Source organism: Natator depressus, chromosome 18 (genome assembly GCF_965152275.1).
Source record: "Natator depressus isolate rNatDep1 chromosome 18, rNatDep2.hap1, whole genome shotgun sequence".
Classification (NCBI taxonomy): Eukaryota; Metazoa; Chordata; order Testudines; family Cheloniidae; genus Natator; species Natator depressus.
The window spans coordinates 7685508-7713001 of NC_134251.1; the positions used below are offsets into that span (position 1 = coordinate 7685508).

Genomic DNA, 27494 nt, shown 5'->3' on the forward strand with positions numbered 1-27494 from the left:
GAATCTCTGTCAACCACATCAAAACACTGAGCAGGTTTTTGGAAGGGTCCACTGGGATTTGTGTTTTGATTTGTCTGGCCCCCCGCCAGTTGTTGTTGTTTTTTTCCACTTAGCGTTTTTGGGCCGGCTCCTTTGTGAACGGTGCATCTGTTTCTCTCTCCCCTGTCTGTCTCGCTTGCTCGTTTTTGCTCTCTTCCTTTTGCTCTGGTTTCTTTTTGAACCGGCCATCTGTTTGCCTTGTTCCCGCTTGATGCGGGCACCTCACCTCGTGTTCGTCGCTGCATTTTGCTCCCGTTCCCTGTGTGAGCTGTCCAGGTTTCAGGTTGCGTGTCGGGTCACCTCTTGGTTGCTTTATAAAGGTGGCGGCAGTCACTTCTGCAGACTGTCCCCACCATGGTGCTAGAGAGGCCCCCCATGTAGTGAGCTGGCAGCAATGCACTTAGCATGCTTTATTTCTTTATCTTGGCTCTTTAATCCAGCAGGGCTTGTTGGGGACGGATACCTGCCTTGCTGAACTCTAAACAGTACCAGGTTTACAGTGGTGCCGTGGCACCGGGCCCTCAGAAGGGGCCCCAGCGCCTGGACCATGGCCCCGCCTCCTGCTCCGCCTTCATTCTCCCCAAAGTCCCGCCCCCACTCAGCCTCTTCCTCCCAAGGCTCCACCCACCACTTGCTCCTCTCCGCCCCCTCCTCCCTGTGTGAACAATGGGCGGGGCTTCAGGGGGGGAAAGAGGCCGAGCGGGGAAGGGACCTTGGGGTAGAGTGGGGGCTGGAGCAGCGGGTGGGGCCCTGGTCTGGATGCCGGGGCCCACAGAAGGTTAATCTGGCCCTGGCTCTAAAGGACTAGGGTCTTACGTAAGACTCGCTCATGTTTCTGTGACCTGTGGATTGATCTGTTGGTGGTGAGGGTCGGAGAAGGGAGGGGCGGATCTAGTGGTTTTGGTGTGGGGCGTGTGCTTAGAAGCGAGTTCCTGGTATTCTTGCATGCCTCCACGTTGGAGAGCAGCAAGTATCTGGACAAAGTGTCTTTGTAACTTACGAGATCTGCATCTCCCCACAGCACTGTGCTGTGCTCTGCTACCTGGGTTAAGTACCTGGCACTGTGCAATGGATACCACAGCCACGCAGGGCTTCATGCATGGCATTGTACACCTGCTGTGGCCACCGAGGACTTCAGAGTCACACGCACGGATGTAGCTCGGGATCTTCGACTGCTAAAGGAGAATCTCTTTGAGCAGTCACAGTAGTAGGACTGAAAAGACTCACTTGAGCAACTCTGCCGATCCGTCCACTAGGGCGCAGTGACAATTAGTACATCATAGCTTGCAGCATGAGGCGGTGCCGTTTACAATTTTGCATGGTGTCTGTTGTGGGCTTGTCCAAGGAGTCTAGTAAAAGAGCCTAGACTTCAGACTCTAGCACCAAAATCTAGAATAAAGGTACCCAGACCAGAAATGTCTAGAATAAAGGAATCCAGATGTAAGAGTCTAGGATAAAATCTAGGATCAAGGTGTTCAGATTTAGGAGGGTTGGGTCTAGAATAAAATCCAGAACAAAGGAACCCGAATTTCAGAGTCTAGATTAAGATCTAGAATTAAAGGGTCAGCTGTGGGTTTCTGGAGTAAACTGTAGAACAAAGAGGTCTATCCAAGAAAGGAGTCTAGGCTTGCATGATGTCTGTTGCAGACGTGGCCAGAGAGTCCAATACAGCACTGAGCTCTGGAGCGAGTGGTTTCAGCCTCCTCCCTACCCCCAGGGGCCCAGGCTCTCCCGCTGCAAACAGGAGAATACAGGGGAAGGCCAAGATCTGGTGCAGCAATTTCAGGCAGCTCCGGTGTCTTCCAGCAGGGCCTGAGCCAACACCCGGCCCCATGAGCATCAGGCCCTAAATACCTCGCTGAGCTTTGTCCTTCAGTCGCTGTGCAGCAAACGGAGCAGAGGGAAAAGTCGGCCACAGGTCTGCGTGCGCAGCGAATGCAGCCAGGACGCTGCCATGGCGCCTTTTTCCTCCTCCTCTCCTTCCCCGTGCCATGTATATATTTCCCTAATCGCTCCGGCTGCTGATCGTTATCTGGCTTTGCGAGAGAGTGAAAGAGACTTCGTGTCAAACGCTGAAAAACGACTTTTCCAGCAGCCTCTCTCCCCTCTGAAAAGAGGTGACGTGCTCGGAGTATACAAATCACTCCGTGCTCCGGCGCCTGTGCTCGGCCCGCCAGCGTGTGTTTGGATTGCAAAAAAGCCTCCCCAGCCCCCGCCAAGGTCACCCAACCGCAACCCTGCCTTAGCGAGGAGCCGGGAAGGCAAAGCAGCCCATTACGAGTAACACGGCCTCGGTGCAGCCCGGGAGCTGCGCCGGTCAGGGAGTGAAAGGGCTCATCTCCCCCAAGAATGTACATCTCTGCTGTAGGAACGGGCTGAAGGGTGAGACTGGGATGAGGGATAGCCACCAGGAGAGTCCTGCTTTGAATCAGCTGGGGGAAAGCGCTGTCTAGTGATTAGAGCTAGAAATTCAGTGCGGCTTGAATCTTCTTTTAGACCTTGATTGCACTGGGGATTTGCCCTGATTGCAGCCATGTGCGTAGATGGACCAAACTGCTATTGGCCAGAAGAGCATGGGGACCGATCTTCCCGTGTTCAGCACGCCGCTGGGGCTGGATCTTCAAAGGTCCCACCTCCCATGGGGGCACCTGAAGAAGGCCCATGTTTGCAGAGGTGCCCAGCAGCATCAGCTGTGACAGTGAAATCTGGAGGGCCCAAAACTGAAGCTCTTCTGAAGCTCAGCCCATGAATAGGAGGTCACATTCTAGAGACAAACCTGGCCTGCTTGCGGAGATGGGGCTAACCCCCGTTGAAGCCAGGCGAGCTCAGGTGTGCAAATCCTGGCTTATTGTGGTGTAGCCTGTCTACTCTAGTAGTGGCTGAAATCAGAGCAAATCCATTGGTAATGCTTGAGAGGAAGAAGTGTACAGTGGTTAAGGTGCTAGCCCAGACTTTGGGCAGACTTGAGTTCCATTCCGCTCTGCCATAGGCTTCCTACAAGACTAGGGCAAGTTATTTAGTCTATATGGGTGTGTCCACACTGCATTGTAAACCTAGGTCTGTGGGACCTGGGCTTGTGGACTCAGTGCTTGAATGTCCACACTGCACTGTAAATCTGGGCTTTCAGTTGCCGAGTCCAGATCTCACAGCTGTGCTAACACGTCCATACTGCACTATGCAGACCTTCTGACTCGGGTCTGCAGCTTGAGTTGCGTCTACACTGCAAAATGACAGGGCTTGGACCTGAGTCACAGTGGGACTTGGGCTCTGACCCACCCCCTAGCAGGATCTTTGAACCCAGGTCCTGAGTGCTTGCTGACCTGAGTCAGACTGATTTGTGTGTGTGTGTGTGGTAACGGGGCTTGGGTTCAAACCTGAGTCAGAGCCTAGGGCTTAGTGTGCAGTGTAGGCATACACTATTTATGTGCCTGAATTCCCATCTGTCAAATGGAGGGACTAGCACTGCCCTGCCTCACAAAGGTGTTGAGAAGCAGGTTCAAGAGTGCTCAGCTAGACACTGGATTGTGGCCGGTGGAGTTTCTCTAGTTCTTCAGTGGTGTAGATGAGAATCGGACTTGGCTTGTGTTCCTAATTTGCTCTGGAACATTGGGCAAAACTGCGTATGCCTTCTGCTTACTCGCTGGGGGTAAACGATAGTTACAATGCTCGCTTCCCAGAGCGCTGCTGAGAATGAATTCATAATCATTCATAAAGTGCTTTGAGATCTTTGGCTGAAAGGCGTTCTAAATGCAAAGGTTGTTTATTATTTTATGGGCAGGGATTGTCTTTTTGTTCCATGTTGTCCAGCGCTGAGTACAATGGGGTGCTGGGCATGCCAGAGGCTCATGGGTGGAAAGAATCACAACGAATAAATAGCAAATGTTGAGATTCTTCTGATGCTGTCAGAATCCAAACCAGGCCTCCTTGAGTGGGCAGCATGTTGATGGGTTTTTTTAAGCATTATCTTTCGCCGCCTGGCAATTCCAGCTCTGCCGTCTCCTTCATTTAATCGCTCCTGTTATCTGTAACCAAAAAAAAAAAAGTGTAATCTCGTCCAGTTGGCTCCCAACATTTGTTAACAAATAGGCAAGGTTTTATCGTGCTTATCGGCACCACTCGTCCCTCTGTCCCCTGCCGGTTTGTCAGATAAGGCTGTAATACTTTAGCTGTTTCGTTCTGGCCGCTGCCCAGGATGGAACCCTGATACGCCAGTTTGATCAGAGGCGGATAGTGGCTGATGTTTGTAAACTGGAAGCTTAGCTGCAATCTGTGTCTGAGCGCACGCACGCATGCGGCCCGTTCAGAAGGCTGCCTTTTCCTCCAGCAGTATGTTTCTTTCAGGAACGATAACGGCAAAGTGGGGGGAAAGGTAAATCAATGAGACAGGCGGGAGACAGGCAGTCGAGGGAAAGAGCTGTTTCTCGGCAGTGTGGACCTGTGGGTGGGGCGACAGACCAGCACTCGGGAGATCTCTGTTCTGCACCACGTTCTCCGCTGACCTGTTGCATGACCTTGAGCAAGTCACTTCCCGGCCCTGTTTCCCCTCCCAGCCGTTGTCTGTCTTGTCTAGTAAGACTCCTAGGGTGGGGGTTCATAAAAGGCATTTGGGTGCCTAACTCCCATTGGTTTCACGCCCTTTGTGACTCCCACCCCGAGACCTTCCAAGCTGGGACTGTCCCTTATACCTAGACTGTCCCCACCTAGCACAGTGGAGTCCCATTCTCCATTGGGCCCTTTAGATGCTGCCCTAGTACAAATAATGACTAACCGTCTCACTTACGTCTGCACTGTGGCGGGAGGTGTCGACAGACCCGCACTAGCTCTGACCGATCGAGCATGCTAAAAATAGAAACGTAGCTGTGGCAGTGTCCTGAGGATGTCCTGGCTAGACCCGAAATACGTGGATAGTTCCTTCTGCCCCTTGTGCTGCCGTTTTTAGCATGCTAGTTTATTCAGAGCTAGCGTGGGTATGTCTGCCCCAGCTGGAGATTACAGCTTCAGCTCCAGTGTAGATGGACCCTGAGGCCTTGTCTACACTAGGGATTTTGGCAAACAGTGGCCACCACTGGTTTAGCTGTCGTGGTGCATATTCTTAGTGTAGACAGGGCAAACTCCAATTTGCAGCTAGGGAAAGATAAATTGCACTAGATTGAATGGCAACTTGTAGCAGCTTTGCCTGTATACACTAGGTTGAAGATGGCTGACATCAGTAGACAAGGCCCTATGCTAGGTTTGTAAAGGGGCATCACTGAAGTTAATCCAAGATGTGGCCCAGAACATATTAATAATCCCCAGCTCGTATATAACGCTCTTCATCAGTAGATGCCAAAGAGCTGTACGAAGGAGATCAATATTGTGACCTCCATTTTACAGAAGGGGAAATCAAGGTACAGAGTGGCAAAGTGACTTGCCCAAGGTCACCCAGCAGGCTAGTGGCAGAGCTGAGAACAGAAACCAGGTCTCCTGAGTCTTAGTCCAGCGCTGTCACCGCTGAGGCCCACTGCTTCCCTTAGTATCCTCTCCTGCAAGGTAATGAAAACCCTCTGCTCCAGTTACAGCCAGTGGGTGATGAAGGAGGCGTCTTACTGGAGGTTTAAGCACCACAACTGAGCAAATCCGTTTGTTTGGAGCTGGTCAGAAGTCACGTGTTGGATCATTTAGACCAGGGATTTTGCAGTCTTTTTCCAATAAGAATTATGGAGGCTCTTCTTGGTTGTGTGTTTGTTTTCTTTGTTGTTCACCCGGCTCTGCTCTGGATCCCTCCGCTGTCCCCTCCACCCCTTGCAAGTTGGGCGCGTTACAACTGCAAACGGCAGAGAGAGAGAGAGAGAGCGGCCTTGTGGCTGCGACAGCTCCTCGGCGTCAGATACCCACCCCATGCGCACGCTGATTCATGCAAAGCCAAACGAGCAGACACTGGGAGCCTGTTCCTTTGGTGGGATTTTACAGAACGCTTTTACAGTCGAGGCAGCTGGAAAAGCAAGGAAATGAATCTCTTCAACTCTCATCTCGATTTCACACCCCTGTGCTGCTGCTCTTGAAGAGACGGGTTTTACTTTGGTTTTTTGCAGCAGCTACAAATGTCTGTCTGTCTGTCACCATACATTCCTATCAATCTAGGGACTTCCATGACCCTCATTACAACAGTGGCTGAGACCAGTTCCTGATATCTAAAGCATGACGAGCCTATTTCTGTAGCCCTGGAGTTTGCATCAGCTGCCTGCCTACCCAGCTCTCCCATGCCCTTCCCTTCTCTGTGGGCTCTTAGCTTCCCTGCTTAAATATAATTAAAACTATTAGAAATAGAACATCAAGCTGCTGCTCTTAATTATAATGCGTAACTCACTTAAAATGTTTTGCATCTCCAAAGAGCTTTACAAACTAGCTGGTCTATTTTGGGTATTTCTAAAGAGCCCATCACCTCCTTATTTAAAAGCCCAGGTTTATCAATCAGTCCTTGCAACACCCCTTTGAAATGTTATCCACATTTTATAGAGGGGGAAACTGAGGCACGGAGAGGTTAATTTTCAGTCCCTTCATTTTTCAGTCCCCAACTTCAGGCATCCAGCGATTGCAAGAACTGTGGCATCCCAAATCAGTCATTACTTGAACAGGTGGGCCTTCGTGGCTTGCCAAGACCGTGTCTGAGCCTGGATTCAGATTGCGGTCCGCCAGGGTTTACAGCTCCGGGCTGTAACCACTAGCCCATGCTGCCTCTGTTTTGCGGTATGACTGAGTGTGCAGTATGCGTCTGTGGGGTACAGTGTGGATTTATCATGGAAATGTATAGTAATGTCTTTGTAAATACCATAAAGATCGTGTTCTATTTCCATGCTTTGCTTGTGGCAAACACCTGCCAGGTGTAAAGAATGAAATCGATTTGCCCAATCAGTTCAGGTTTATCCTCTGCGCTGTGACTCAGGTCTCTACCACCCTGGTGCCTTTCTGGTCCTCTTCACGTTCTCTGCTTGACACTTCCATTTGGAGAGCTATTGCTATTTCTCACAGCACATATCTTGGGCTTTCTCAGTGTCGCATTCTTATGGTGATACAAGGGCTACAAACAGCCATTTTTAAAAAAAAGCCCATTGCAGTCTTCCATGTGTGCTAAAGATGTGAGAGCTGCGATCTGCGTCTGTCTCGTGGTAAATTGGTACCTCCATACCCACCGGTTTGGTGAGAAGACGGGATTGGAGTCAGTCTTCTGGTTCGTGCCCATCTCTAGTAGCGATGGCCAGCGGTTTGGCTGGCTCTGTGAAATGAACTAGCCGTCTCGCTCTAGAGTCCACATCACAAACTCTCATTGCATTGCTATTAGATAGATGATGGCAGCACCCAGAGGTGCCCGCTGAGATCAGGGCCCCATCGCACTGGTGCTGCGTATACACGTAGTGCGTGATAGTTGCTGCCCCATAGAGCTGTCAGCCTCACCGGACAACACAGACAAGGGGATCAGCATTCTCCCCATTTTACTGCTGGAGAACTAAGATCCAGACGGATGGAAGCCCAGATCCACAAAGGCACTTAAGCACCTAACCCCCGACTTAAGCACCTATCTCCATGCTTCAGGCTTCCCTGTGATTCGCAGAAGTCTTGCCAAACGATGTAGGTGACCAAACTCACTGGGCACCTAAGTTTCCAGGGTAAAAGTCCCCTCAATGCTTAAATTTCATCCTCAGGTCCTGTTCAAAATCTCCCATGGGGGAGAGGGAGTGGTACCCACCTTATACATTTTAGGCCAGTGGTTAGTGCGCTCCCTTGGGAGGTGGGAGTCCAGAGTTCAATCCCCTCTCTGTCAGAGGGAGACACAAAGATTTGAGGCGGGGTCTCCCACCTCTCAGGAAAGGGCTTTAATCACCGGATGTAGGGGGTGGGGGGGCTGCCCCAGTCTCTCCTGTCGAAGCTGCTCCGGGGTGGATAGATAATTAATCAGTGGAGCAGGTGGTCTCCCAACATCTGGCTAGAGAGCCATTCTGACTCCTCCTCTTTCTCTGGCCCTGTGACTCGAAGTTCCTCCCTGTTACAAGGCAGGTGGCCTCGCTACCTCCTCCTCCGGCCATTTTGCATGAAGCGAGGTGGGCACCTCACACATTCTTGCAAGGAACAATTTGGGCGCCTGATTCGCCTGCTTCTGGGGGCAAGGTTCCTGCTCCTGGATTGCTCATCAGAGCTAGGCAGCCTGGATTTTAGGAGCCTATCGCTGAGAGCGGGACAAGGATTAGCTCACACCCCTCTGGCCGGCATCTCCCGTCAGCTAGCGTGCCGGCATTGGGAACCGCAGTTGAAGGTGCCATCTGTCTCCATTCGTTACCTAGGGAGCCTTGGTGCCTACCTCAGGCTTCGTGTGTTCCTGTGGTTTTTCTAGGCACCTAAGAGTTAAGCGCTGTGGCGTCATAATACCTAAGTGCCTGTGTGAATCTGGGCCGAAGTGACTTGCCCAAGGGCCCACACAGCCAGGAACTGAACCCAGGCCTTCAATCTCAACCCTTTGCCCTCAGCAAGGCCCGGTGGAGAGGCCGCTGGAATGGGGGCTCAGGAAACCTTGGGTGAAATCCTGGCCCCATTAAAATCAATAGCAAAGCTCCCTTTGATTTCACTGGAGTGGGTGTTTCACCCTGGATTCTCTCCCAGCTCTGCCACTGACCTCAGGCAAATAGCTTCCTCTCCCCGTGCCTCAGTTTCCTCACCTGTAAAATGGTGGGAATGATACTGGCCTTCTTTGTAACGTGCTTTGAGGTCCGTGGAGGAAATGCCCATTACTAACCCAAGGTCTCCCTTCCTCCCACTGGACACCCTTGCTGCCTGCAGACATGACCATTTCCATCCCCCCCGCCATCTCACTTCCAGATCAGAGCCATGGGGAGGAGGCATGAGCCCAGTGGTCGGAGCACTGGCTTGGAGGACCCACGTTCCCTTCCCTGCTCTGCCACAGACTTCCTGTGTGACCAAGTGACTTGGCCATGTCACTTAGCTGCTCGGTGCCTCAGTTTCCCACCTGTGAAACGCACAGGGACGTTGGGAGGATAAAGATTGTGAAATGCTCAGATACTACATTGATGGGGGCAGACAAGTACCTAAGACAGATAGCTAGAGCTGCGGTGCCTTGCAGAGGGAAGCTGCCTGCTCTTCAGCTAAATAAAGACTCTGGTTTCCAGGGCTGTCAATCTAACCCTTTTCACCAGCACTAGGAAATACACACACAAAAATGAAATGAAATCAGGAGACCTCGTGACCCCTTCTCGGCAATGTTCCTGCAATCTGTTTGCAGCAATCGATGGGAGGAAGTTAGATGGGAAAACGAAACAGAATAAAATAGCCATCCAGTGACAAGCAAGCGTTTTATAACAGCTAGAATGCAGTGCTCTGATTCCCATCTTTGGCGTGTGCTCATTTCATAAAGTATTAACAGGAAGCAGGGATTGCATTGCCCGTCGTGTGAGCAGGGAGAGAGGCTCCCACCCGAATGCTGCTAGGGAGATATGGGGGGCAACAAACATGGCTCATTTTCTGGTTGAAGTTGAAGCCAAGGGGTTAGCAGCGCTACATAAGAACGGCCATACGGGGTCAGACCCAAGGTCCATCTAGCCCAGTATCCTGTCGTGTGACAGTGGCCAATGCCAGGCGCCCCAGAGGAAATGAACAGAACAGGTTATCATCAAGGGACCCATCCCCTGTCGCCATCAGCCTATGCTGGCCGCAGCAGGTGAGCCAGGGAGAGAGAGTGCTTCGTTCCAGCATAGGTTAGTGCTCAGCAGCGGCTGGCATCACTGGCAGTGGCGCCTGCCGCTCTGGTCCTGCAGGGGTGGTCCCAGCTCCCAGCTCTGGGCACTGCGGCCTGATGCATGGGGCCACAGCACTGCTTAGGTTTGGCCTGGGCACCCTCCCCACCCCTCATGATGGAGGGGCTGCCGGGCCAGACCTGAGCAAGTGACGTAGCCCCCCCCCCCCTCTCCCCCCCCGGCACAACACCCGGAGTGGGGAACTGGGCCCAGCCCTGCGGGACAGGAGCCACAGGAGTGACCGCTGTGGGGTGAGTTTTGCACTTGATCGTGTTGTTTCACGTATGCAAAAACACGGGGCTCTAGGAATTGCCATATGGAATCAGACCTGTGGACCATCCTGTCTCTCACGGTGGCCAGTGCCAGATGCCTGGGAGGAACGTGTAAAAAAGAGAACCCCTCTTGTCTACTGACGTGTCTCTTACAAAACTCCTGGCACTGCCTCTGCTCTCTAGCTGGCCCCATTCAAAGAGACTCTGCACCCCCTCACACAGACTAAGTGAAGGCTTCGCCCACCTCATGCAGCCACTCACTGCATTGCCAGCCAGTCACCCCGGCTTATGTGGGAAGAGCAGACCAAGGGAAATGGGACTGCAAGGGATGAGATGATTGCTCTGTGTAGCCATAATGTATTTTCCCCAAGGTGCACTTGCGCAGCTGTTAAATCCACTCCCATCCTCTCCAGCACTCGCCTTCCAGGCAGCTTTCATTTTTTAAATGTCTCTTCTGGTCCTCTGATCCCTGAAACCTTCTGGGACCTGGAAACATTGCTTTTCTGGAGGCACATGCAATCAGCTGTCAGGGGGTGGGATAACTTTCCCTGCCGTTTGTCTCAGGAAAGAGACCGATGGGGGACAGGGAGCCCATGGGTGAATGAATCGTCCGTATCTTGGGTGTTTATATCTAGGCTTGAAAGTTGCTAAATGTCGGTACGCGTTGATTTCACCATACACAGACAGACGAAAAAATATTTCCATTAGCCACTGGACTATGCAGCTTCTCCCTACTAAAGGGGCTTGATTTAAGTTAAAATCTCCATCCTTCTGCTTCCTGCTCTTCTGTGCTCTGCTCCCATCTGCTTACCTGGCGTGCTCAGGGAATGTAACGAGGGGGCGGGAGGATGGCCTGAGAGTCCAGTGCAAGGTTATCCCCGTCTGTTTCTGCTGCGACTGACTCCGATTTCCCCAGAGGTCAGAGAATGTTCTGACAGCAAGTGAAGGCTGGGCTTCAAAAGCACTTTCCTTCTCGGACCAGAGCAGCGATTAATAATATGCATTACAATAGTATCTGCCCCAGCATGGAGGGAACGTCTTCACCGCGTGGGTGTTGGAATTTGTCTCCAGGAGCTAGCGGTGGGTGACCCCTTCGCTCAGGACATGCGTGGCATCGAGCGCGCGTTATCAAACACAAATAAATCCCACCTCAGCAGCCCATCTGATTTAGACAGCGCCTCGTCGGCCAGGCTGGCCTTTGGATTTTAACCCTCCCCACCCCTCCTTTACTGTTCCTGGGCTCCATCAGGGCGGAACCGACTGCTGAACTCTGGGGTTGCTGGGAGGGGAGCTGAGCAAAAGCCGCTCGACACGTTGCTCCTGAGTATTTGCTCCGATAAAAATGTCAGCTACAGCTGTGCTCGCTATAGATGAATTCACACCGATTCGAAAGCCGGAAGGGGTCATGGGGGATCATCTCATTTGACCTCAACTGTGGACTAACCGCATGGTCATCTGCAGGGCCTGGATCTTCATCGCCTGAGTGCAGGGCCAGGTTTTTAAAGCCAGTTAGGAGCCTAAAGAAGCAGACAGGAATCTAGAGGGATTTTTCAGCAGCGCCCAGGCACCCACATTAGATCTCCCCCTAGTTTCTTGGTGGTACCTTAAAAGGTCCTGAATATCAGAAAATGCCTGCCCTTTGAAAATCCGGCTCTTCAAGGGGGCCTCACCTTGGGCACCCCAAATTTCTCTCCAGTCACCTTTGGAAACGTAGGCCCGACAGCTTAGCTGACGAGTTTGTAAAGGGAATGAGAGGCAAAGCTGGGGCCAGATCCTGAGACACTCAACTCCCAGTCCCTTCCGGATAACAGCTGCCAACGAGGAAAAGCAAGGATGGGATGGAAAAAGGGACTAAGGGAAGACGAGAGGGGCATGGGAGCAGGGAACAGAGGAGCGCCACTAGCTGATCTGCACTGTCGCTCAGCGTAAGGTTCTGGGAGCGTTTCACATCGGAGCAGAGATTTATCTCCCAGACTCTCCCTGTGTGCGTCTCTCTCTAATTCTTAAATATCGCTGGTTATTTTACTAAACGTCTCTTAATAGGAGCGCCATAAATGTTGTCACAGATACAGGAGGGAGAGTGATGGAGGTATTCAGAATAATGAAGCGTGGAGTTAAGAAGGATCCGTCGCTCATCTGCTTGCCCAGCCTCGGGCTGCCAGGTTGCTGGGGGAGGGAGGTGGGGGCCGCTCATTGGAATGGATTGGCAAACCAGGCAGAACCGATAAAACAAGGGTTACGTCTTTACGCGCCCTCTAATTAATCTGCAGGATTCCCTCCTACGGGGACCGGAGTTGAGCAATTTAGAGGACTTTAAAATGGGACTGGAGTGGTGGAGACAGGGCTAATTGGTACCATTCCGACAGCTTTGCTGAGAGAAGTGAGTTACTGGTGGAAAGGCTGGTGCGGGGCGGCGGGGGGGAGACACAGGCGTCGTGCTTCTGGACATGAGTTTAATGCTTGTGTGTGTGTGGTGGGAGGTCAGGGTGGAAGTTCCCCATTTCCCCCCATACCCCTGATTAAGATCCAGTGTGACAATGTCTGTGTGTGTGGGAGAGAGGGTATCACCTTCCCCTGAGGCATCAGCTGTGGGTCAGCACAGTAGCAGGATTAGAGGAGAAGCAGCCGGGGGTGGGGTGGGATCGGGGGGTGCTCGTCTGGGACTTGGGAGACTCCGGTTTGAGTTTGTGCGCCGATACAGGCTTCCTCTTATGATCTCGGCTGAGTTACTTAGGGCTTGTTTTCGGTACTAAACCCCTGCGTTTCTTACCTTGGGGTAAGTAGCATCCTGTGGGGAAAGCAGGCTCTTTAGCTGCACGGCGCGGTGACCTCAGCCAGGGCAGGCCCCGGTGAGGGAACGGAGCTGACCCCGGGCGAGTTTACTAAGTGCTTTGTCCTCACTGTGTTTTTACCTCAGGGTACCTCACGTGTGTTAGCGATCCCAAGGTAGCCAGCGCCGCTTTTATTAGCGGTGCGGACAAGCCTTGCATCTCCCTGGGCCTCTGGGTAGGTCTGCACTGCAAAGAAACCCCCTTGTGCCGAGTCTCTGAGCCCGGTTCGCTTGACTCCAGCTCCAGGGGCTTGGGCTCCAGGGCTAACCATAGCAGTGTAGATGCTCAGGCTGGAGCCCGGCTCTGAAACCCGGCCAGCGGGAAGGGTCTCGGACCCTGGACTCCAGCCCGACCCAAACGTCTCCACTACTGTTGTTAGCCTGGAAGCCTGAGTCCCGGGAGCCCAAGTCAATTGACCCCCACACTCTGAGCCTCTTTGCAGTGCAGACGTACCCCCAGTTCCCCAGCTGGATTGAGATAATAGCGCTTCCCCGCCTGAGGGGGTTTGTGAGGTTAAACACATTGAAGGTTGCGAGGTGCTGGGGGCCAGCTCGCTACCACTGCGAATCTCTGGCGCAATCCGAGCCCTTTGTGAGCTGCGGGGGGTGAGCGGCACCGAGAGTGCTGAAGTTCTTGTTCGGGTGAGCATGGACTATGAGCGGGGCGGCTGTACCGCCCTGCCCCCGCCGTGTAGCTGGGCCTCTTTCCAGAGAAGGACGCCACAGAAGTGTCAGCGTTGTGTTGTCACTGCTTTGTGATGCAATCACAGCCTCTGTCAGTGCCACGGGCTGGGGTGGTTAAACACACTGGGCAGCTCTTAACATTGTACCATGAGAACACTTTGAAGTAAGATCTCAGAGCACGTCACTCAGCCGAGTCACTATCGTTATCGCCGTTTTACACATGGGGAAACTGAGGCACAGAGCGATACTCCCTGTCTATCTAAGTACTTAACAGGTGTTACAGGTTGGGCAACCAAAACCAGAGGCACCCAAAATCAGCAGGTCACTTTTGGAAAAGTTGGCCAGAGACCCGTAGCGAATCCCTGGCAGAGTCAGGACCTAGATAGAACCCAAATCAGGAGGCTCTCAGGACATTTCATAAGTCAAAGCAATGCATCCATTTAATCCTGTTACACATTAAATGCTGGTGCAGTGGGATGGAGGTGACCTGTGCCCTCCTTCGCTGCTTCCTAGCTACTTTAGACCCACAGACCTGGGAAACACTGTGACCCTTAATCCCAGGACCTGAGTGTCTCCAGCGTTTGATGGTGGTAGCAGCAGGAGCTCTGCGGGTGCAGGGGGCCTGAGGCAATTCCAAATATACTGGCCCTTCCGACTTCCCGTTTAAACCTTGCGACTTTATTCCCGCTGCCCGTCGCAATGGCGAGGAAACCCAGACGAGGCTCGTGTGAGCGCAACGCTTTGAAGTCCTGATAGCCATGCCGTGGTTTTCAGTAGCCTCCCTGTGTCACTGTTAATGGTTCTGAAAAATCCCAGGTGCTCTAGAGCATTTTGAAAAGCAAGGAGACCTCTGTGTAACCGATACACAGCGCACTCCCTCGCAAAGCGCTGGGATGGGAGTCTCACGAACCTCAGGATTTTTTCCATTCCTGAGCAGATTGCTTGTTTGATCTGGAAGATTTCGCTGTCAGGGCCAATTAGAAGCAGCTATTTAACACAGGCCTGTCTTCTCCCCTACCCCCTGCAGCTTCACCACTCTTCTTCCCTCCATCCCCCTGGCTGGCGGGAGGGTATGGCTGCAGCATGCAGAAGAAGAAAGCTCCTGTCGGCAGTTCCCAGGTGCTGATTAATTTCAAAAGGCGGGCTTTTGTTTGTTTCACTGCGTGTTAACCCCTTTTGTTAACCCCTTCGGCATCTCGGTGGTTGGAAGGCTTTGTGGATTGGCTCCTGACCCTGTTTACATTATGCCTCCATTTCCCTTACTTGGTTTTGTTCCTTCAGCAATGCATTTTAATTCACATCTTGTGATGGGGTGTCTGCAGGTGGGTGCAGTCCCTCTCCTAATTAGAGCCATGGAGACCATGTAGTAGTTCTGTCCCCTGATTGTGTTCCAGTAAGGATGCTCCTTTATGAGAGTGCCTGGGTGTTAATCATTTGGTAGCGGTCAGTTTCATTTTGTAACTCTGGAATATGCAACTTGTGGAACTCACTGCTGCATGAGGTGAACAGCTCAGATTCAAGACCAAGTGGAACAGAATCCGAGATCCCATCAGCGAGGCGAAAACAGAAAGGTGCTCACATTCCTCATGCTTTCACGGCACAAGTTGTCAAAGGAGGTCAGGAAGAATGGCACTGTGTCTTGCAATTAGGTGTGCTGTTAATACCGTCCTCTGCAGCACACTGCATTGGTCATTGCCAGAGATAGGGCACCAGCCCAGGTAAACAAAGAGCATATTCTGATTTATCTGGCTATAGGATTAGATGGATGATTAGTCTACTCAGAGGTAACCATTCCTGATGGGCGTTACAGTGAGAGAGGCCAGGTGGGAAAGTTGAGGGGACTTGGGAGACTCCAAATAGCTGGATGTGGACAGCTGATTTGGAATCCTGCTCAGGAATTGCCTCTGCTTATCCTCCATTGCTACCTCCCAAGGCATCCAGAGCTGCCATGGAGCAGGGATCCTGCCCCAGTGATGGACAGAGCTCAGATCAGTGCAACGTCTTGCATTTCCATTGCACAACCATGGGCCAAGCTAGTTTAGGGTGAATGTGATCGAGGGGGAGAGCGGAGACACGGGACGGTCAGCTCGCCTGCATTTGGAGACCGACGCCCAAGGATTCACTCCATCTGGGCTGCGTTCACTGCCTACCCCTTGCCCCAGAGGAGCAAGGAGTGAGGAAGAAATGTGTGGGGAGAGGACCTGAGATGGCTGTAGGTACAGAGTGGGGAGGGATCATGGGACACAGAAAATACTGAAGCTAAAAATCGATGGGGAGCGATATCTCTGAATCAGAAAAACCTCCAGTCCTGACTTGTGGCCTGCTCCACACCACCAGCTTTCTGACCCTGCACGGCTTCTGCTGAGAGGCTGCTAACTGGACCGGGGACAAACTAGACTCAACCTCCAGACTCCCGTTGTGACCTGAAACAAATGGGAACACCCGGTCTGTCTCCTTCCCCGTGATGAGCCAGGCTGGGTAGGAGAACAGCTGCATGTCCCATGGGTCACCGAGGAGCAGGTGCTGCATGGGCATTAGCCAATCTCTGCTGGCTGCTCAGAAATGAGTACGTTCTCCCCAGCACCGACCCATGGGACTCTAGATCATCTAGCAGCACTGCACCGGGCACTGTCCTATCACGTGGGCTGCCCTGCTGCTCCCTTCTCCTCTGTCCTGACTCAACGCGCCTGCATGGAAAGAGGAGTGATGGGTCCATCTCTCTGCACTGGTGTCCCTGCCCTCCCTTGAAGCAGAGACAGCCCCCACCCAGCAGCTGAGCCTCCCCACTGCTGCTGTAACCACAAACCGGGGGTACCTTTATAAGCACCTGCTCCGCAAGCCAGACTCAGGCTGTGTAACTAATGTGGGGTCATGTGTCACCTTTCCAAGCAATCCCTCGGAGTCGCTGTTTGGGGGATAATTAATCCTGAGATTCACCTTGAGAGAAGATAGCAGGTGTACTTCAGCCTGATCCTCCCACCTGAAGCCTCCCTGCATCACACACTGGACCTGTTGGCCTTAAAGAGATAGGACCCCCTTCTTTTATTTTTCTCCTTTAGATCTGTTGGCATCAAGATATATCCGGGGCAGGGAATGATTAACTGTCCAGGTTGCCGGACAGTTCAAAACACTGCGCATTGATCTCATCAGCATTTCTGGTAAACCTCCCATTGATGTCAATGGGAGCAAAGCAATGCCAAGGGCTTTTGAAATGCTACATTTACAGTAGGAACAGGTCTCACTCTGCCGGCCCTGCTGTAAATCCATGGAACTCAGTGCTGTGGAGGTGCAAGATCAGAATGGCCCGAGTCTTAGTGTGGTGGTTGACACGCCAGGGATCGAATCAGGCACCTCGTGCTCTTTAAGCAGGTGTGGCAGAAAACGATGGACATTTTTAAATAATTGTGGTGGACAGCGTCAATGATTATTTTTCTATTTTTATCGATTTACATGTTCACAGTTGCAGGAAAGCATGGGAAGGCCGACAATCGGGGAGATCAGATAATTATTTAATGATAGTAGATGCTGAGATTCAAAAAGTGAAAGCTTTCTAACCTCTAAAACAAATATTGGACGTCGCCTGTCAGAATATACAAAGTAAACGTCCCTAACTCGAACTTTAGTAAGTTCTCGAGCAGCATTTTCCTTACTTTGCCTTTTTGTAAATTTCAATTTTTTTCTGGTTTGGGTGTGCGTGATGAAATTGACATTTACTGACATTCCCTGATAAAAATTGAATCCTTCCAAGTCTACCTATAAACCTGACTCAATTTGCAGTACAGAGCCTGGCTCTTAAGCTGAATGCCGTAACAGTCCCAGAGCCTCTGTGAATGGGACCTAGACACGAACATGTAACACACACACACTGATTGGGGGTTATGCTGCCAACTTGTGTAGCCATTTAAACCAGTGCAAAGAGGTGTAAAACGCAGCGTCGCTGACTCTCGTGATTTGTTCACAAATCTTACAATAGCTGGTGTTTTACTTACGGTCCCAGCTCTGGGAGTCATGTGATTACATGAGCCTCTTAGCTTTCAAGAAAAAAAAAAGTAACTTGCTCGCCCTCCTGTTTGCGGAGAAAAGCTTTGGAACAGGGCCCGAGCGTAAGCCGATCTCATGATTTTGAGGGCCTGACTCGTGCTATTTTTTGAACATTTGGTGTTGGCGATGCTGAGAACGTTAACCTCCCTGGTGTGGGTGAGGGGCAAATAATTTATGATTATTCTTTGCATTACCAGGCCCACATCGCGCCAGGCGCTGTACAAACACAGAATGAAAAGATGGCTGCTGCCTAAGAGGCTTGCAATCTAAAGAGGCAACAGATGGAGACTGATGAGGGAGTACAAGGGAACAGTGAGACACGTGGTAGGCGTAGTCTCTGCACAGCAGCAGTTGTGTTTCACACCCCCGGCACTGGTGTAAATGACTTCCCCACAGGCAGGGCAGAGGGAAATCAGGCTCAATGATTTCCCCTTGAGGATGCGATCGTGTCTGCAGGAGGGGGAGGGAGAGGAGTGAATAGAGGGTGGGCACGTGGAAGCCAGTCTGTATTTCCATCCCCACTTGGGACCAGTTTCCCAGCTCACTTAGGCCTGCGCCCACTTCCCAGCCCTGCCTTGGCTCATGTTGTGTTTCTCTTCCTCCGTTATTTCACAGGCTACCTGACTGTCAGCATTGAGCCGCTCCCGCCTGTGGTGGTTGGGGATGCCGTGACTTTGAAATGTAACTTCAAGACGGATGGCAGGATGCGGGAGATAGTCTGGTACCGGGTAAGTGACCACCCGTTAACCCTCCTGTGACAGGGACAGGGCCAGGCAGGCTGTTCTTCCAGTGCATGATGCGAGGCCAGAGCCGTGCAGCTGAGGGATGTCAGAGGAAACTGTCAAGAGGTTTCTCGGTGATGGAAGCATCGATTACCCAGCCATAGCCGCCTGGTCCGATCTAAAAGGGGAAAAGGGGATGAGACAGGAAGGCTTGGGTTGGCTTTGTTTTGCTTTTAAATGAATGGCAAAGAAGTAGTGGTGAGATTGTCCCCAGGGCCCTTCTGACACTCACTCCAGTAGTTTTGTGATGCTCCCTCGGTGGGTTTTGGCACTTGGCAGTTTAACTAACAGGGCCTTGCAAAGAAAGGGAAAAAGCGGTGGCTGTTTATGTCTGCTGGCCACGGTGGTGTCTGTAAGATTATTGCTAGGGACAGGCCCTGTGGTATCAGGGCTGTTTGGAGCTGGGGCTCCTGTTAGCCCCACTGGAGAGAGGAGACTTCCTTGCAAAGCATAGATCTGGCTCCCAGAGTTCAGGGGGTCTGGATCTGGCATTGTACAGCTAGGGGCCAACCGCAAAGCTCTGATTTGGTTTGGAACTTTCCCAGTTTTTGGATCTGGGAGTTTCCGTCCAGCCATTCCGTAGTTCCCAATGTACACAAGTGTGGCCTTACATCCCAAAAAAGTCTTAAACCAGCCATTGCATGTTATTTCCATGCTGGGGCAGTTGGCTGCCAAAGTATGCTCCTCTCGGGAGCTGGAAATGCATACCATAATGCCACGTCCAGGCCAGACACAATACCAGTGGGGTCAGAGGCAGCTAGGAGTGACACAGACAGACCTGCACTGTGCCCAGGGAACATGATCCTGCTGTCTTGTTGGGCCAAAGTGACCTCTCTTCAAGGAGAGGGCAGCCAGGTCAGTGCTGGACAGAATCATGGGTGAAGGCTGGGGTAGGTCTGAATTGGGAGCAAAAGCCAATCTGGTGCCTGTAACTCTACCCAGGCGAGCACCAGCCAGAACGGGTCGTTTGCGTTCTAGACGACTTCACCCATCTCGCTTTGCCTGTGTTTGAAGGGAAATCAAACTTGGTGTTTATCTGACTTTCCCTGCGAACGGGTGGGGTGACAGCAGAGAGCATCTCTGGCTGGGGGATGAAACGGAGGGCTCGCACAAGCAGGCAAAGCGCTGTGTGTCGGCGCTATTTAAAACATGAAATCAGTGCATCGTAATGACACGTCAGAGGTGCCGCAGCGTGTGTTAAATGGACTGAGACGCATTTGAAACTGGGGTCAGGGATCTCACTTGCACAGATTGCACAATGCATGGCAAGCCGCGTCCTCCTAATCGATGGACAAATCCGGTGCCCATGGAAGTGAGGGACTAAGTGCAACCCGGGGTAAACCAGGCTTTGTGCAGGGCAGTGCTGGGCCAACTTCTTTCACAGAGGTCTTCCAGTGCACCTCAGTGCTGAGGTGCTATTCCAGTCGTAGGTCCCCACCCAGCTCTGCCGATGCTCCTCAGCCTCCACTCTGCTGCACTGGAATTCACAGCTCTGCCAACACGCCTTGCTCCTTAATCTCAGCCCATGTATTGTACAGGCTGCAGCTTCCCCTGCTGTACAGGTTACTCCTGTATCTCAACCTGTTAACACGTAGCCCTGGGAGGCTGTGCGTTAATGGGGGAGCCCCTCAAACAACCAGCCAGTTGTGTGAGATGACGTCCGTGTGGTGCCCAGCCCAGGTGTATGGAGGTGAAAGGTGGGTGCACTAGCCCTGGTACTACCTAGCTCCCCAAACACTTAACAGACAAACCCGTTTAGGTTCACCCATGGGGCAGCTTTATTAGCTTCAGGAGAGCTCCACCAGCCTTGAATTTAGCCCACAGTCCTTTAATTCCCCAGAAGCTTTTCCCTAATGCGCATCCCTCCCTCCCTCCCCTGGCTGCTATCTTCAAAGAGGCCATGGTGGCTGCGCACGAGGAAATCAGTCTGACAAGGATTTTCAGAGGTGCAGAGGAGACGGGGATAGGAGTGCTGTGTTTTGCATTATGGCGGGGAGGATCCAGAGACTTGAGCAGGAAACACTGGAACAGACCCTGCCTTGTTCCTTCAAGGTCTGGGAAGCTATTCTCCCTTTTCCAGCGTTGTTTGCATAGATGCATGCTACAGTGGAGAGAGAAATCATCATTTTGTGTGTGTGTGTGTGTGTGTGTGTGTGTGAGAGAGAGAGAGAGAGAAAAAAATCCACCTGTGGGTATGAGAGCATGGATCAGATATGTGGATGTGCTTCTCCTGGGGGGGGATTCTGCACCACTACACATGTGCAGAATTCATGTCCCCTGCAGATTTCTTTGCTTCCCCAAGGCAAAATGACTTTCTGAGGGGGAAGCAAAGGGAAGCCACAAGAGCGGTCATGCGACCCTCCCCAAAAATATGTTTTGGCTGCCCAGGACAGCCGACAGAGAGGTAAATCACTGTGGGGCAGGAGGCAGGACTGGGGAAGACCGAGCTGGTGGCTCCTATCCTGTGCCGGCCTCATCTGCTAGTCCAGCTGGGCTCGGGAGGACGAGACTTTCTCTTCCTCTGCATAGTGGCGCAGAATGCCCTCAGGAGTAATGTGCTGATGATTCATGCGTATGGGAGAGGGCATGATTTGTGTGTGTGTGTGCCCTGTGTATAACTGTGGGTCTGCAAGTGGATGTCATCTGTTTGTGTACGGATATGTGGGATCTGAAAGTGTGCACATTTGTGAGAAATGCATGTGTGTGATCTCTGTGTTTATGTGCAGGTGTGTGGTCTGGGTGTGCGAGATCCATAATTGTCTGTGTGAGAGATCCATGTATGTATAATCTATGTAGATACACTTGTGATCCATATGGGTGTATGTGTGCACCTGTTTGCCTGTGTGTATAAGTGCATGGGGGAACTCTGTGAAGAGAGAGAGAGGTCTGTGTCTCAGATAAAGGCCATCGCTTATTAGCAAACTGTCTGAGCTCATTTAGCTCCAGGTCACTTGGACAGCAGAAAAGCCAAAAGGTCTGTTTATATTGCAGAAATGTATTAAACCTCTTCAGAGCATCATGGCAATTTATCTCCACCTGGCAATTTTGTCTGCCTTTTTCCGCACCTCACAAATTGTCCTCAGTGTTTTAGTGACTGCTGTCCTGGGGTCACAGCAAGCCAGATGCCCCTGGAATGCAGAGAGATCTCTATGGGGTGATAAACACCGTTGCTTCCCAGCATCCCCCAGCATCCCCCATTCCTTAGTGCTCCAGCCCCACATGGCACTCTGTGTGTGTGTGTGTGTGTGTGTGTGTGTGTGTGTGTGTGTGTGTGTGTGTGTGTGTGTGTGTGTGTGAACGTGCCCTCGCATGAGTGTCTAACACAGACCCTGTGGTTGGCACAGGGAAGCAACCAAGGTAGACATAGCCTATTGTGCTCTGTGTTTGCTAGCTAGTGTATTGTGCAGAACTGGAGGAGATGCGCATGGAATACTAGGGGGCTTGCTTTCCAGGGGGTATGTGAGGAACTGGGGCTTGGAACCAGGTACCCAAGATGGGATGGCGAAGACTGTTTCACCAGCCCCCAGGCTAAGGGGAAATGGGGCTGGAGAGTGGATACTTTCACCTTGGCATCCTATGGCACAGACTCAGAGCAGTAGGTTCAATGTCCATCCCAAACCCACCTTAGTATGAACAGCCTAAGGCTTCCTTCGACCTTTCTGGGCTCTGCCATTAGCACTGTATCCCAATGGACGTGACCACTAATGCCATCTCCTAATGTGCTCTGCCATGACCACCATATCCTCTACCGCAGCAGACGGAGCGATATCCGGGACTGAGCGTTATTGTGCTCTGTTGTTACTATTGATCCATGTGATGGTTGCACTTAGAGACACAACCAGGTTCAGGGCCCCATTGTGTTAGGCCCAGTACATACCCATACCCTGCTGAACTCTGCCATCAACTCTGTATCCCCTCGGACAGCAGAGGCTGGTACAGTCTCAACCAGTCACTATCCCTTAGGACAACAGGGTCTAATACCATGGCCTCAGACAGACACACTGCATCCAGGAAGGCCTCTGCTGATGATACTCAAATCTGCTGGTCTCTTGAACTCTTGTTTGTCTGGTCATAGAATCGTAGGACTGGAAGGGACCTTGCGAGGTCATCTAGTCCAGTCCTCTGCACTCATGGCAGGATAAGTATTATCTAGACCATCCCTGACAGGTGTTTGTCCAACCTTCTCTTAAAAACCTCCAACGATGGAGATTCGACAACCTCCCTGAGCAATTTATTCCAGAGCTTAACCACCTGACAGTTAGGAAGTTTTTCCTAATGTCCAACCTAAACCACCCTTGCTGCAATTTAAGCCCATACTCCATTAAGACACAATACTCCATTTGAGGCCTAATCAGTGCAGAGTAGAGCGGAAGAATTACTTCTCGTGTCTTGCTTGCAACAGTCCTGCTAAGACATCCCAGAATGGTGTTTGCTTTGGTTTGCAGCCGTGTTACGCCCTGTACAGCACATGCCCGTGCATTGATTCAGATCATCTGCGACTCCCTTTCCCCTTGGCACTGGCTCTCGTTCATTCCAACTCCTGGCTGCTTCTGTAATCTCCTGTCTGTCCTCGGAACGTGGGAGAGGACCAGACAGAATTGGTGACCAGGATTTTACCATGTCGGAGGAAGTTCCTGAGCATCAGAGCTGCAGCTTAGTTTGCTGTTAGGCATGAGGACACAAAGATTATTGTCTTCAAATTCTGTTCGTGCCAGCCCATCTCAGGTAGCTAAATTTAGCCCTGGAAGTGTGATTTCCAGCTGTCTCTGTCTGACTTAAGCCCTGCTGTGTTTAACTGACAAGAGCACTGTTTTTTCCTCTCCATGGAAAGATTAAAGGCGAACATGTGCTCTGCTGAAAGGGAGCTGCAACGACAGTCTCATTCTGAAACTAAATCGAAGCGTGGGGATTTTTCTCCTTCCTGGCTTCTCCCCAGTTTATTGCACCATGGCCCATGCTCTGTTCCAGCCAGGCCCAGTGATATGATGGGAATCTTTCCAATAATTTCAGGGAGCTTTGGATCATGTCCTTGGAGAGCAGGTGTGAGCCAGGGGGCAGGATCAAGTTTCTTATTAGCGAATTTAGTGCCTATCACGGAGCGCAGACACACCCGGCGGCGCCTCCTGCTGGTCGTCTTCGGGGAAATAGCATCCAGCCTCCGGAGCGCCTCCTTCAGACCGGTGTCTCGCCGGACCCCGGGTTTGGACCTGCTGCCTCTGCCTACCCGTGGCTGCCCCTGCAAGCCCTGTACCTAATAGGCCTTCCCAGGCCTGCAGCCTGGGACTTTCCTAGGTCCGAGCTCCCCGGCTCCCTGGGCCTTCCCCAGCCCTGTTCCCTATCTAGGTACTTTCTCAGACCTTGCAGCCAGGTCCCTCTCTCTCCAAGCTAGCGAGAGTCTCTGCTGAACTTCTGGCTCAAAGCCTTTATAGAGCCAGCTGGGCCCTGATTGGGGCGTGGCCCCCAGCTGCTGCCACTTCCCCCAATCAGCCGGGGTTTTACTTCCTTCCCCAGTCCCAGCCCTCTGCAGGGCTTTTCCAACTTCTTCAGAGCTGGAGCGCGTGCTCACCCTGCTACAGTGCCAAGGAAGATTGGTGGATGGACAGCCCTGAAAAGCTACGTCCTTGATTTATCCACAGAACAGGGACAGCACGAGCAGTCGCAATGCACTCCCCCTCCACACCCACGCCAATGTGCTTGGAGCCGAACCTGCAGGGACCACATGGAAAAGGCAAAGATGGTTTCTCAGGTGTGAACCGAAGCCAGGGGATTTGCACCAGCTGAGGATCTGGCCCTACAGATCTTTAATCCAATCTGTAACTTAATTTCTGATGGTCCATTTACTGCAGTCCAGACACCCAGAGATGAATGAGTGACCCATCCCCTCCTTTCCGCCTCTTCTTTTGTTCCCTTCTTTTTTCCATGGCTCTTTCCACGGTGGATGCTGAAAGCTCCAGCCGCAGTCTCCTACTCACTTAAAAATGAATGATGCTCTTGAGTGAGCTGGTGCAGAGATGCAGGGGCTGTGGAGTTATATTTACACAATTTGTAAATCATTCTGACAAGGTTTTTCTGCAAGCTGCTGGCACCAGTTGTGCAGGGCAGCTTCGTCACTTGTTTGGTTTGTTTTAAAGACGCAAGAAGGGCCCTTCCTCGTGGCAGCCCAGCTTCACACCAGCCTAGGATCAGGCCCGTTGCTTTGTATATCTCCAATCAAATTGTAGGTTCATGTTGCTTCCACCAGACCAGAGTGGCCCAGAAACAAACTATTTTCCTGCTTTCCAAGCATTTTGCACGGGTGGAAGATACCAGCATGGGTTTCTTCTCCTCCCTGCCACAAAGGTTAAGGGACCTGCCCAAAGCCACAAAAGAGCAAGTGCCAAGATTAGAACTCACAGCCCCGAGCCTCTTGCTCATTGCACTCGACAGAGCTGCCCTCCGCACTTCTCAGCCACCCGGCAGGAAAGGTATGTGGGGTAGAACATCCTCTAAAGGCCTGCATCCCTAGTCAAGAAAGCACGTTTGATTTTAAGCATGTGCTAAAGTCCCATTGAAGTCAATGAGACTTTAGGATGTGTCTAAGTATGCATCTAGAGCTGCCTCCTGTGTATCACGGCGGCATGGTCCATAAAGGGGGCTGGTAGGATCCTATGCAGTGAAGTGGATAAGGCTCTATAAGGGTATATCTACGTTGCACCCTAAGTCTGGATCTGTGGAACCCGAGCTCCTAGACTCCATGTTTCCAGGGACGGCTCCGCACTTGAGCGTCCACACTGCAGTGTGAACCTGGGTTTACAATTGCTAGCCTCGGGGCTCGCAGCCATGCTAACATCCACACTGCACCGCGCAGCCCTTCTGACTCAGGTCTCTGGCTTGACCTGCATCCACACTGCAAAATGACAGGGCTTGGACTCAGGCTCTGACCCACCCCCTGACCAGATCATAGGCCCCAGTTCCTGAGCGTTTGCTGACCCAAGTCAGACTGATTTGTGGGTGGACAGAAATGGGGCTTGGGTTCAAACCTGAGCCAGGGCTTAGTGTGCAGTGTAGACATAACCCGAGAAACCATAAACAGGTGACCGACTAGAGGACTCTGTTTTGATTGGCCTTTTCTCTGAGCTAGGAAAAAAGCATCACAAGGGAGCGATGCAGCTTTGGAGGCCCAGGGATGATCTTTACTCCCTGGATTTAAATGACTGTGGGGAGACGTGTGAACAGCAGCTGCCACCCGGAAAAAGGGGGAGCGTTCAGAGATAAAAATAAAAGCTGGGTTATTTCCTTCCACCTCCTCTCTCGATGGCTGTTCAAAATGAAGAGTGTAATTTGCTTGGCCACCCCAGCACATCATCTTATCACCAAGGGCTGGAACGCGTCTCCGAATGGGGAGGATTATGCAAATAGAAAATCAGCTCTGAAGAAAGTGGGCTAATCCAATATTACAGAGCAGGGCTGCAACTGAGCGGAAAAGGGAAACAAAATGAGGAAAAGAGAACGGAGCGGGGGCCGGGGGCAAGAACTCACCAAGGGTTAAATGCCCCTCTGTGCAAAAGGCCAGAACTGACGCACCAGGAAAGCCCTCAAGCAATGCACAGGTCTAGTGCTGCACCCCTCGCACGGGGCGAATGTCAGCCAAACGGGGTGGACGTGATGGAATAACGGGGAGAGAGACTTGCTTGGCCAGCGGGACTTTTCTAACGCCCTAATTCTGGGCCCCGCTTATGCCCCGTGCTGTGCAACAGCTCCCATCACAGGGCTGCTCCATAGCACTCTGCTGCAGAAAGGGATTGCAGCCAGCCACTATCCCCAATGCAGGTGCTGAAGCCGCAGTTTATCTCACTGACTGAGATGAGTCAGTATTGGGAGAAGAGTCCTCAGAAAGTTGCGGGGGGCGGGAGTGCTCCCTGGGGGTTCTGCCCTCTCTGTGAGATTCCCCCTGCAGATGTCTGTATATTTACAGAACGGGCTATGCTGTCAGATGCACCTTTTTACGGCTATAATTGAGTTGAAAATAGGTGTATTTAACACCAGGTTTAACTGCATCTGTTTTTGAAGAGACACAGCTAGAGCGGTGCAAAATCTGAGCACAGACCAGCGTGAATTCAGCTGCACGGCAATGCTGTGACCTGTTCAATAAATGCGTCTTTCCACCCCAAAGGAGGCTGTATTCCAGTGGCTGATACAGTTTTGATATCGCTTTCAGCTTGGGATGAAAGGTGCTCCAGAAGGGCAAGACAGAGCTATGTTATGATCGAAAGATATTAGCCATGCTTTGAAATCTCTCTTAAGGACCTTAGAAACCCCTTTCACACTCTAACAATGTAATATGATCAATGCAAATGGTCTTACACATATACACAAAAGCCAGTGACTATGTATATGAGAAAGGATTGGAAATATCTTTGTACCAAACAGAACTATATACTGGGTAAAGAATAGCTTAAAGGTACAGAGCCCATTATTAGTGGAGCTTTGAACAATGAGGAGGTATCAAGAAAAAAAGATCCTACAGGAAGAACTCCTATTTCATCAGATGTCACCAGCCCAATTAGCCATCTCTGTCCCCTGCCCCTCCTTTGCTGGCAAACATACCACTAAAGAGCTGGGTTTTCAGACCCAGGGAAACTTTTAGTTGGCCAAGCTTCCTCTGATGAAGCCACTTCCCCCACTGTGTTTTTCATGTTCAGTCACAGAAAGTCTGCCAAGTGCTACCTGCGGGTGTTGGAAGGATTCAAAGACGCAGCAACAGCTGCAAAGTTTCTGAAAAAGTGGGTCAGGAGATGAATTGCATCCAGATCTCAGCACCCTTCCTAGTCTCTCTCTGTTGTGAGCCATTTCACTTTGCCCTTAGCCAGTTTCCCAATAGGTGGTGCCCAGGTTTAAGAGAGGGAGCTGCCCCAAATCTAAGCCACAATCAATACTGTCAACTTTCAGTCTCCAGTGGGATAACAATATGCAGCTGTTAGGATAATCCCAGGGGTGTATTTTCTTTGGACATTCCAGATGGGCAGAGGATTTATTTTGTTTCACAAGTATTCACTAGTGACATCATTTTCACAAGCATTGGTGAATA

General features: G+C 51.6%; 1 protein-coding gene across 1 annotated transcript in view; it reads left to right on the forward strand.

Annotated features, from left to right (window-relative positions):
• Positions 1 to 27494, forward strand: part of IGSF21 (immunoglobin superfamily member 21) — a 259896-nt gene that overhangs the window by 88623 nt on the left and 143779 nt on the right. The window contains exon 2 of the mRNA XM_074975095.1: positions 18261 to 18373. Within this exon, the coding sequence (XP_074831196.1) occupies positions 18261 to 18373 (113 nt within the window). The remainder of the gene's footprint in view (positions 1 to 18260; positions 18374 to 27494) is intronic.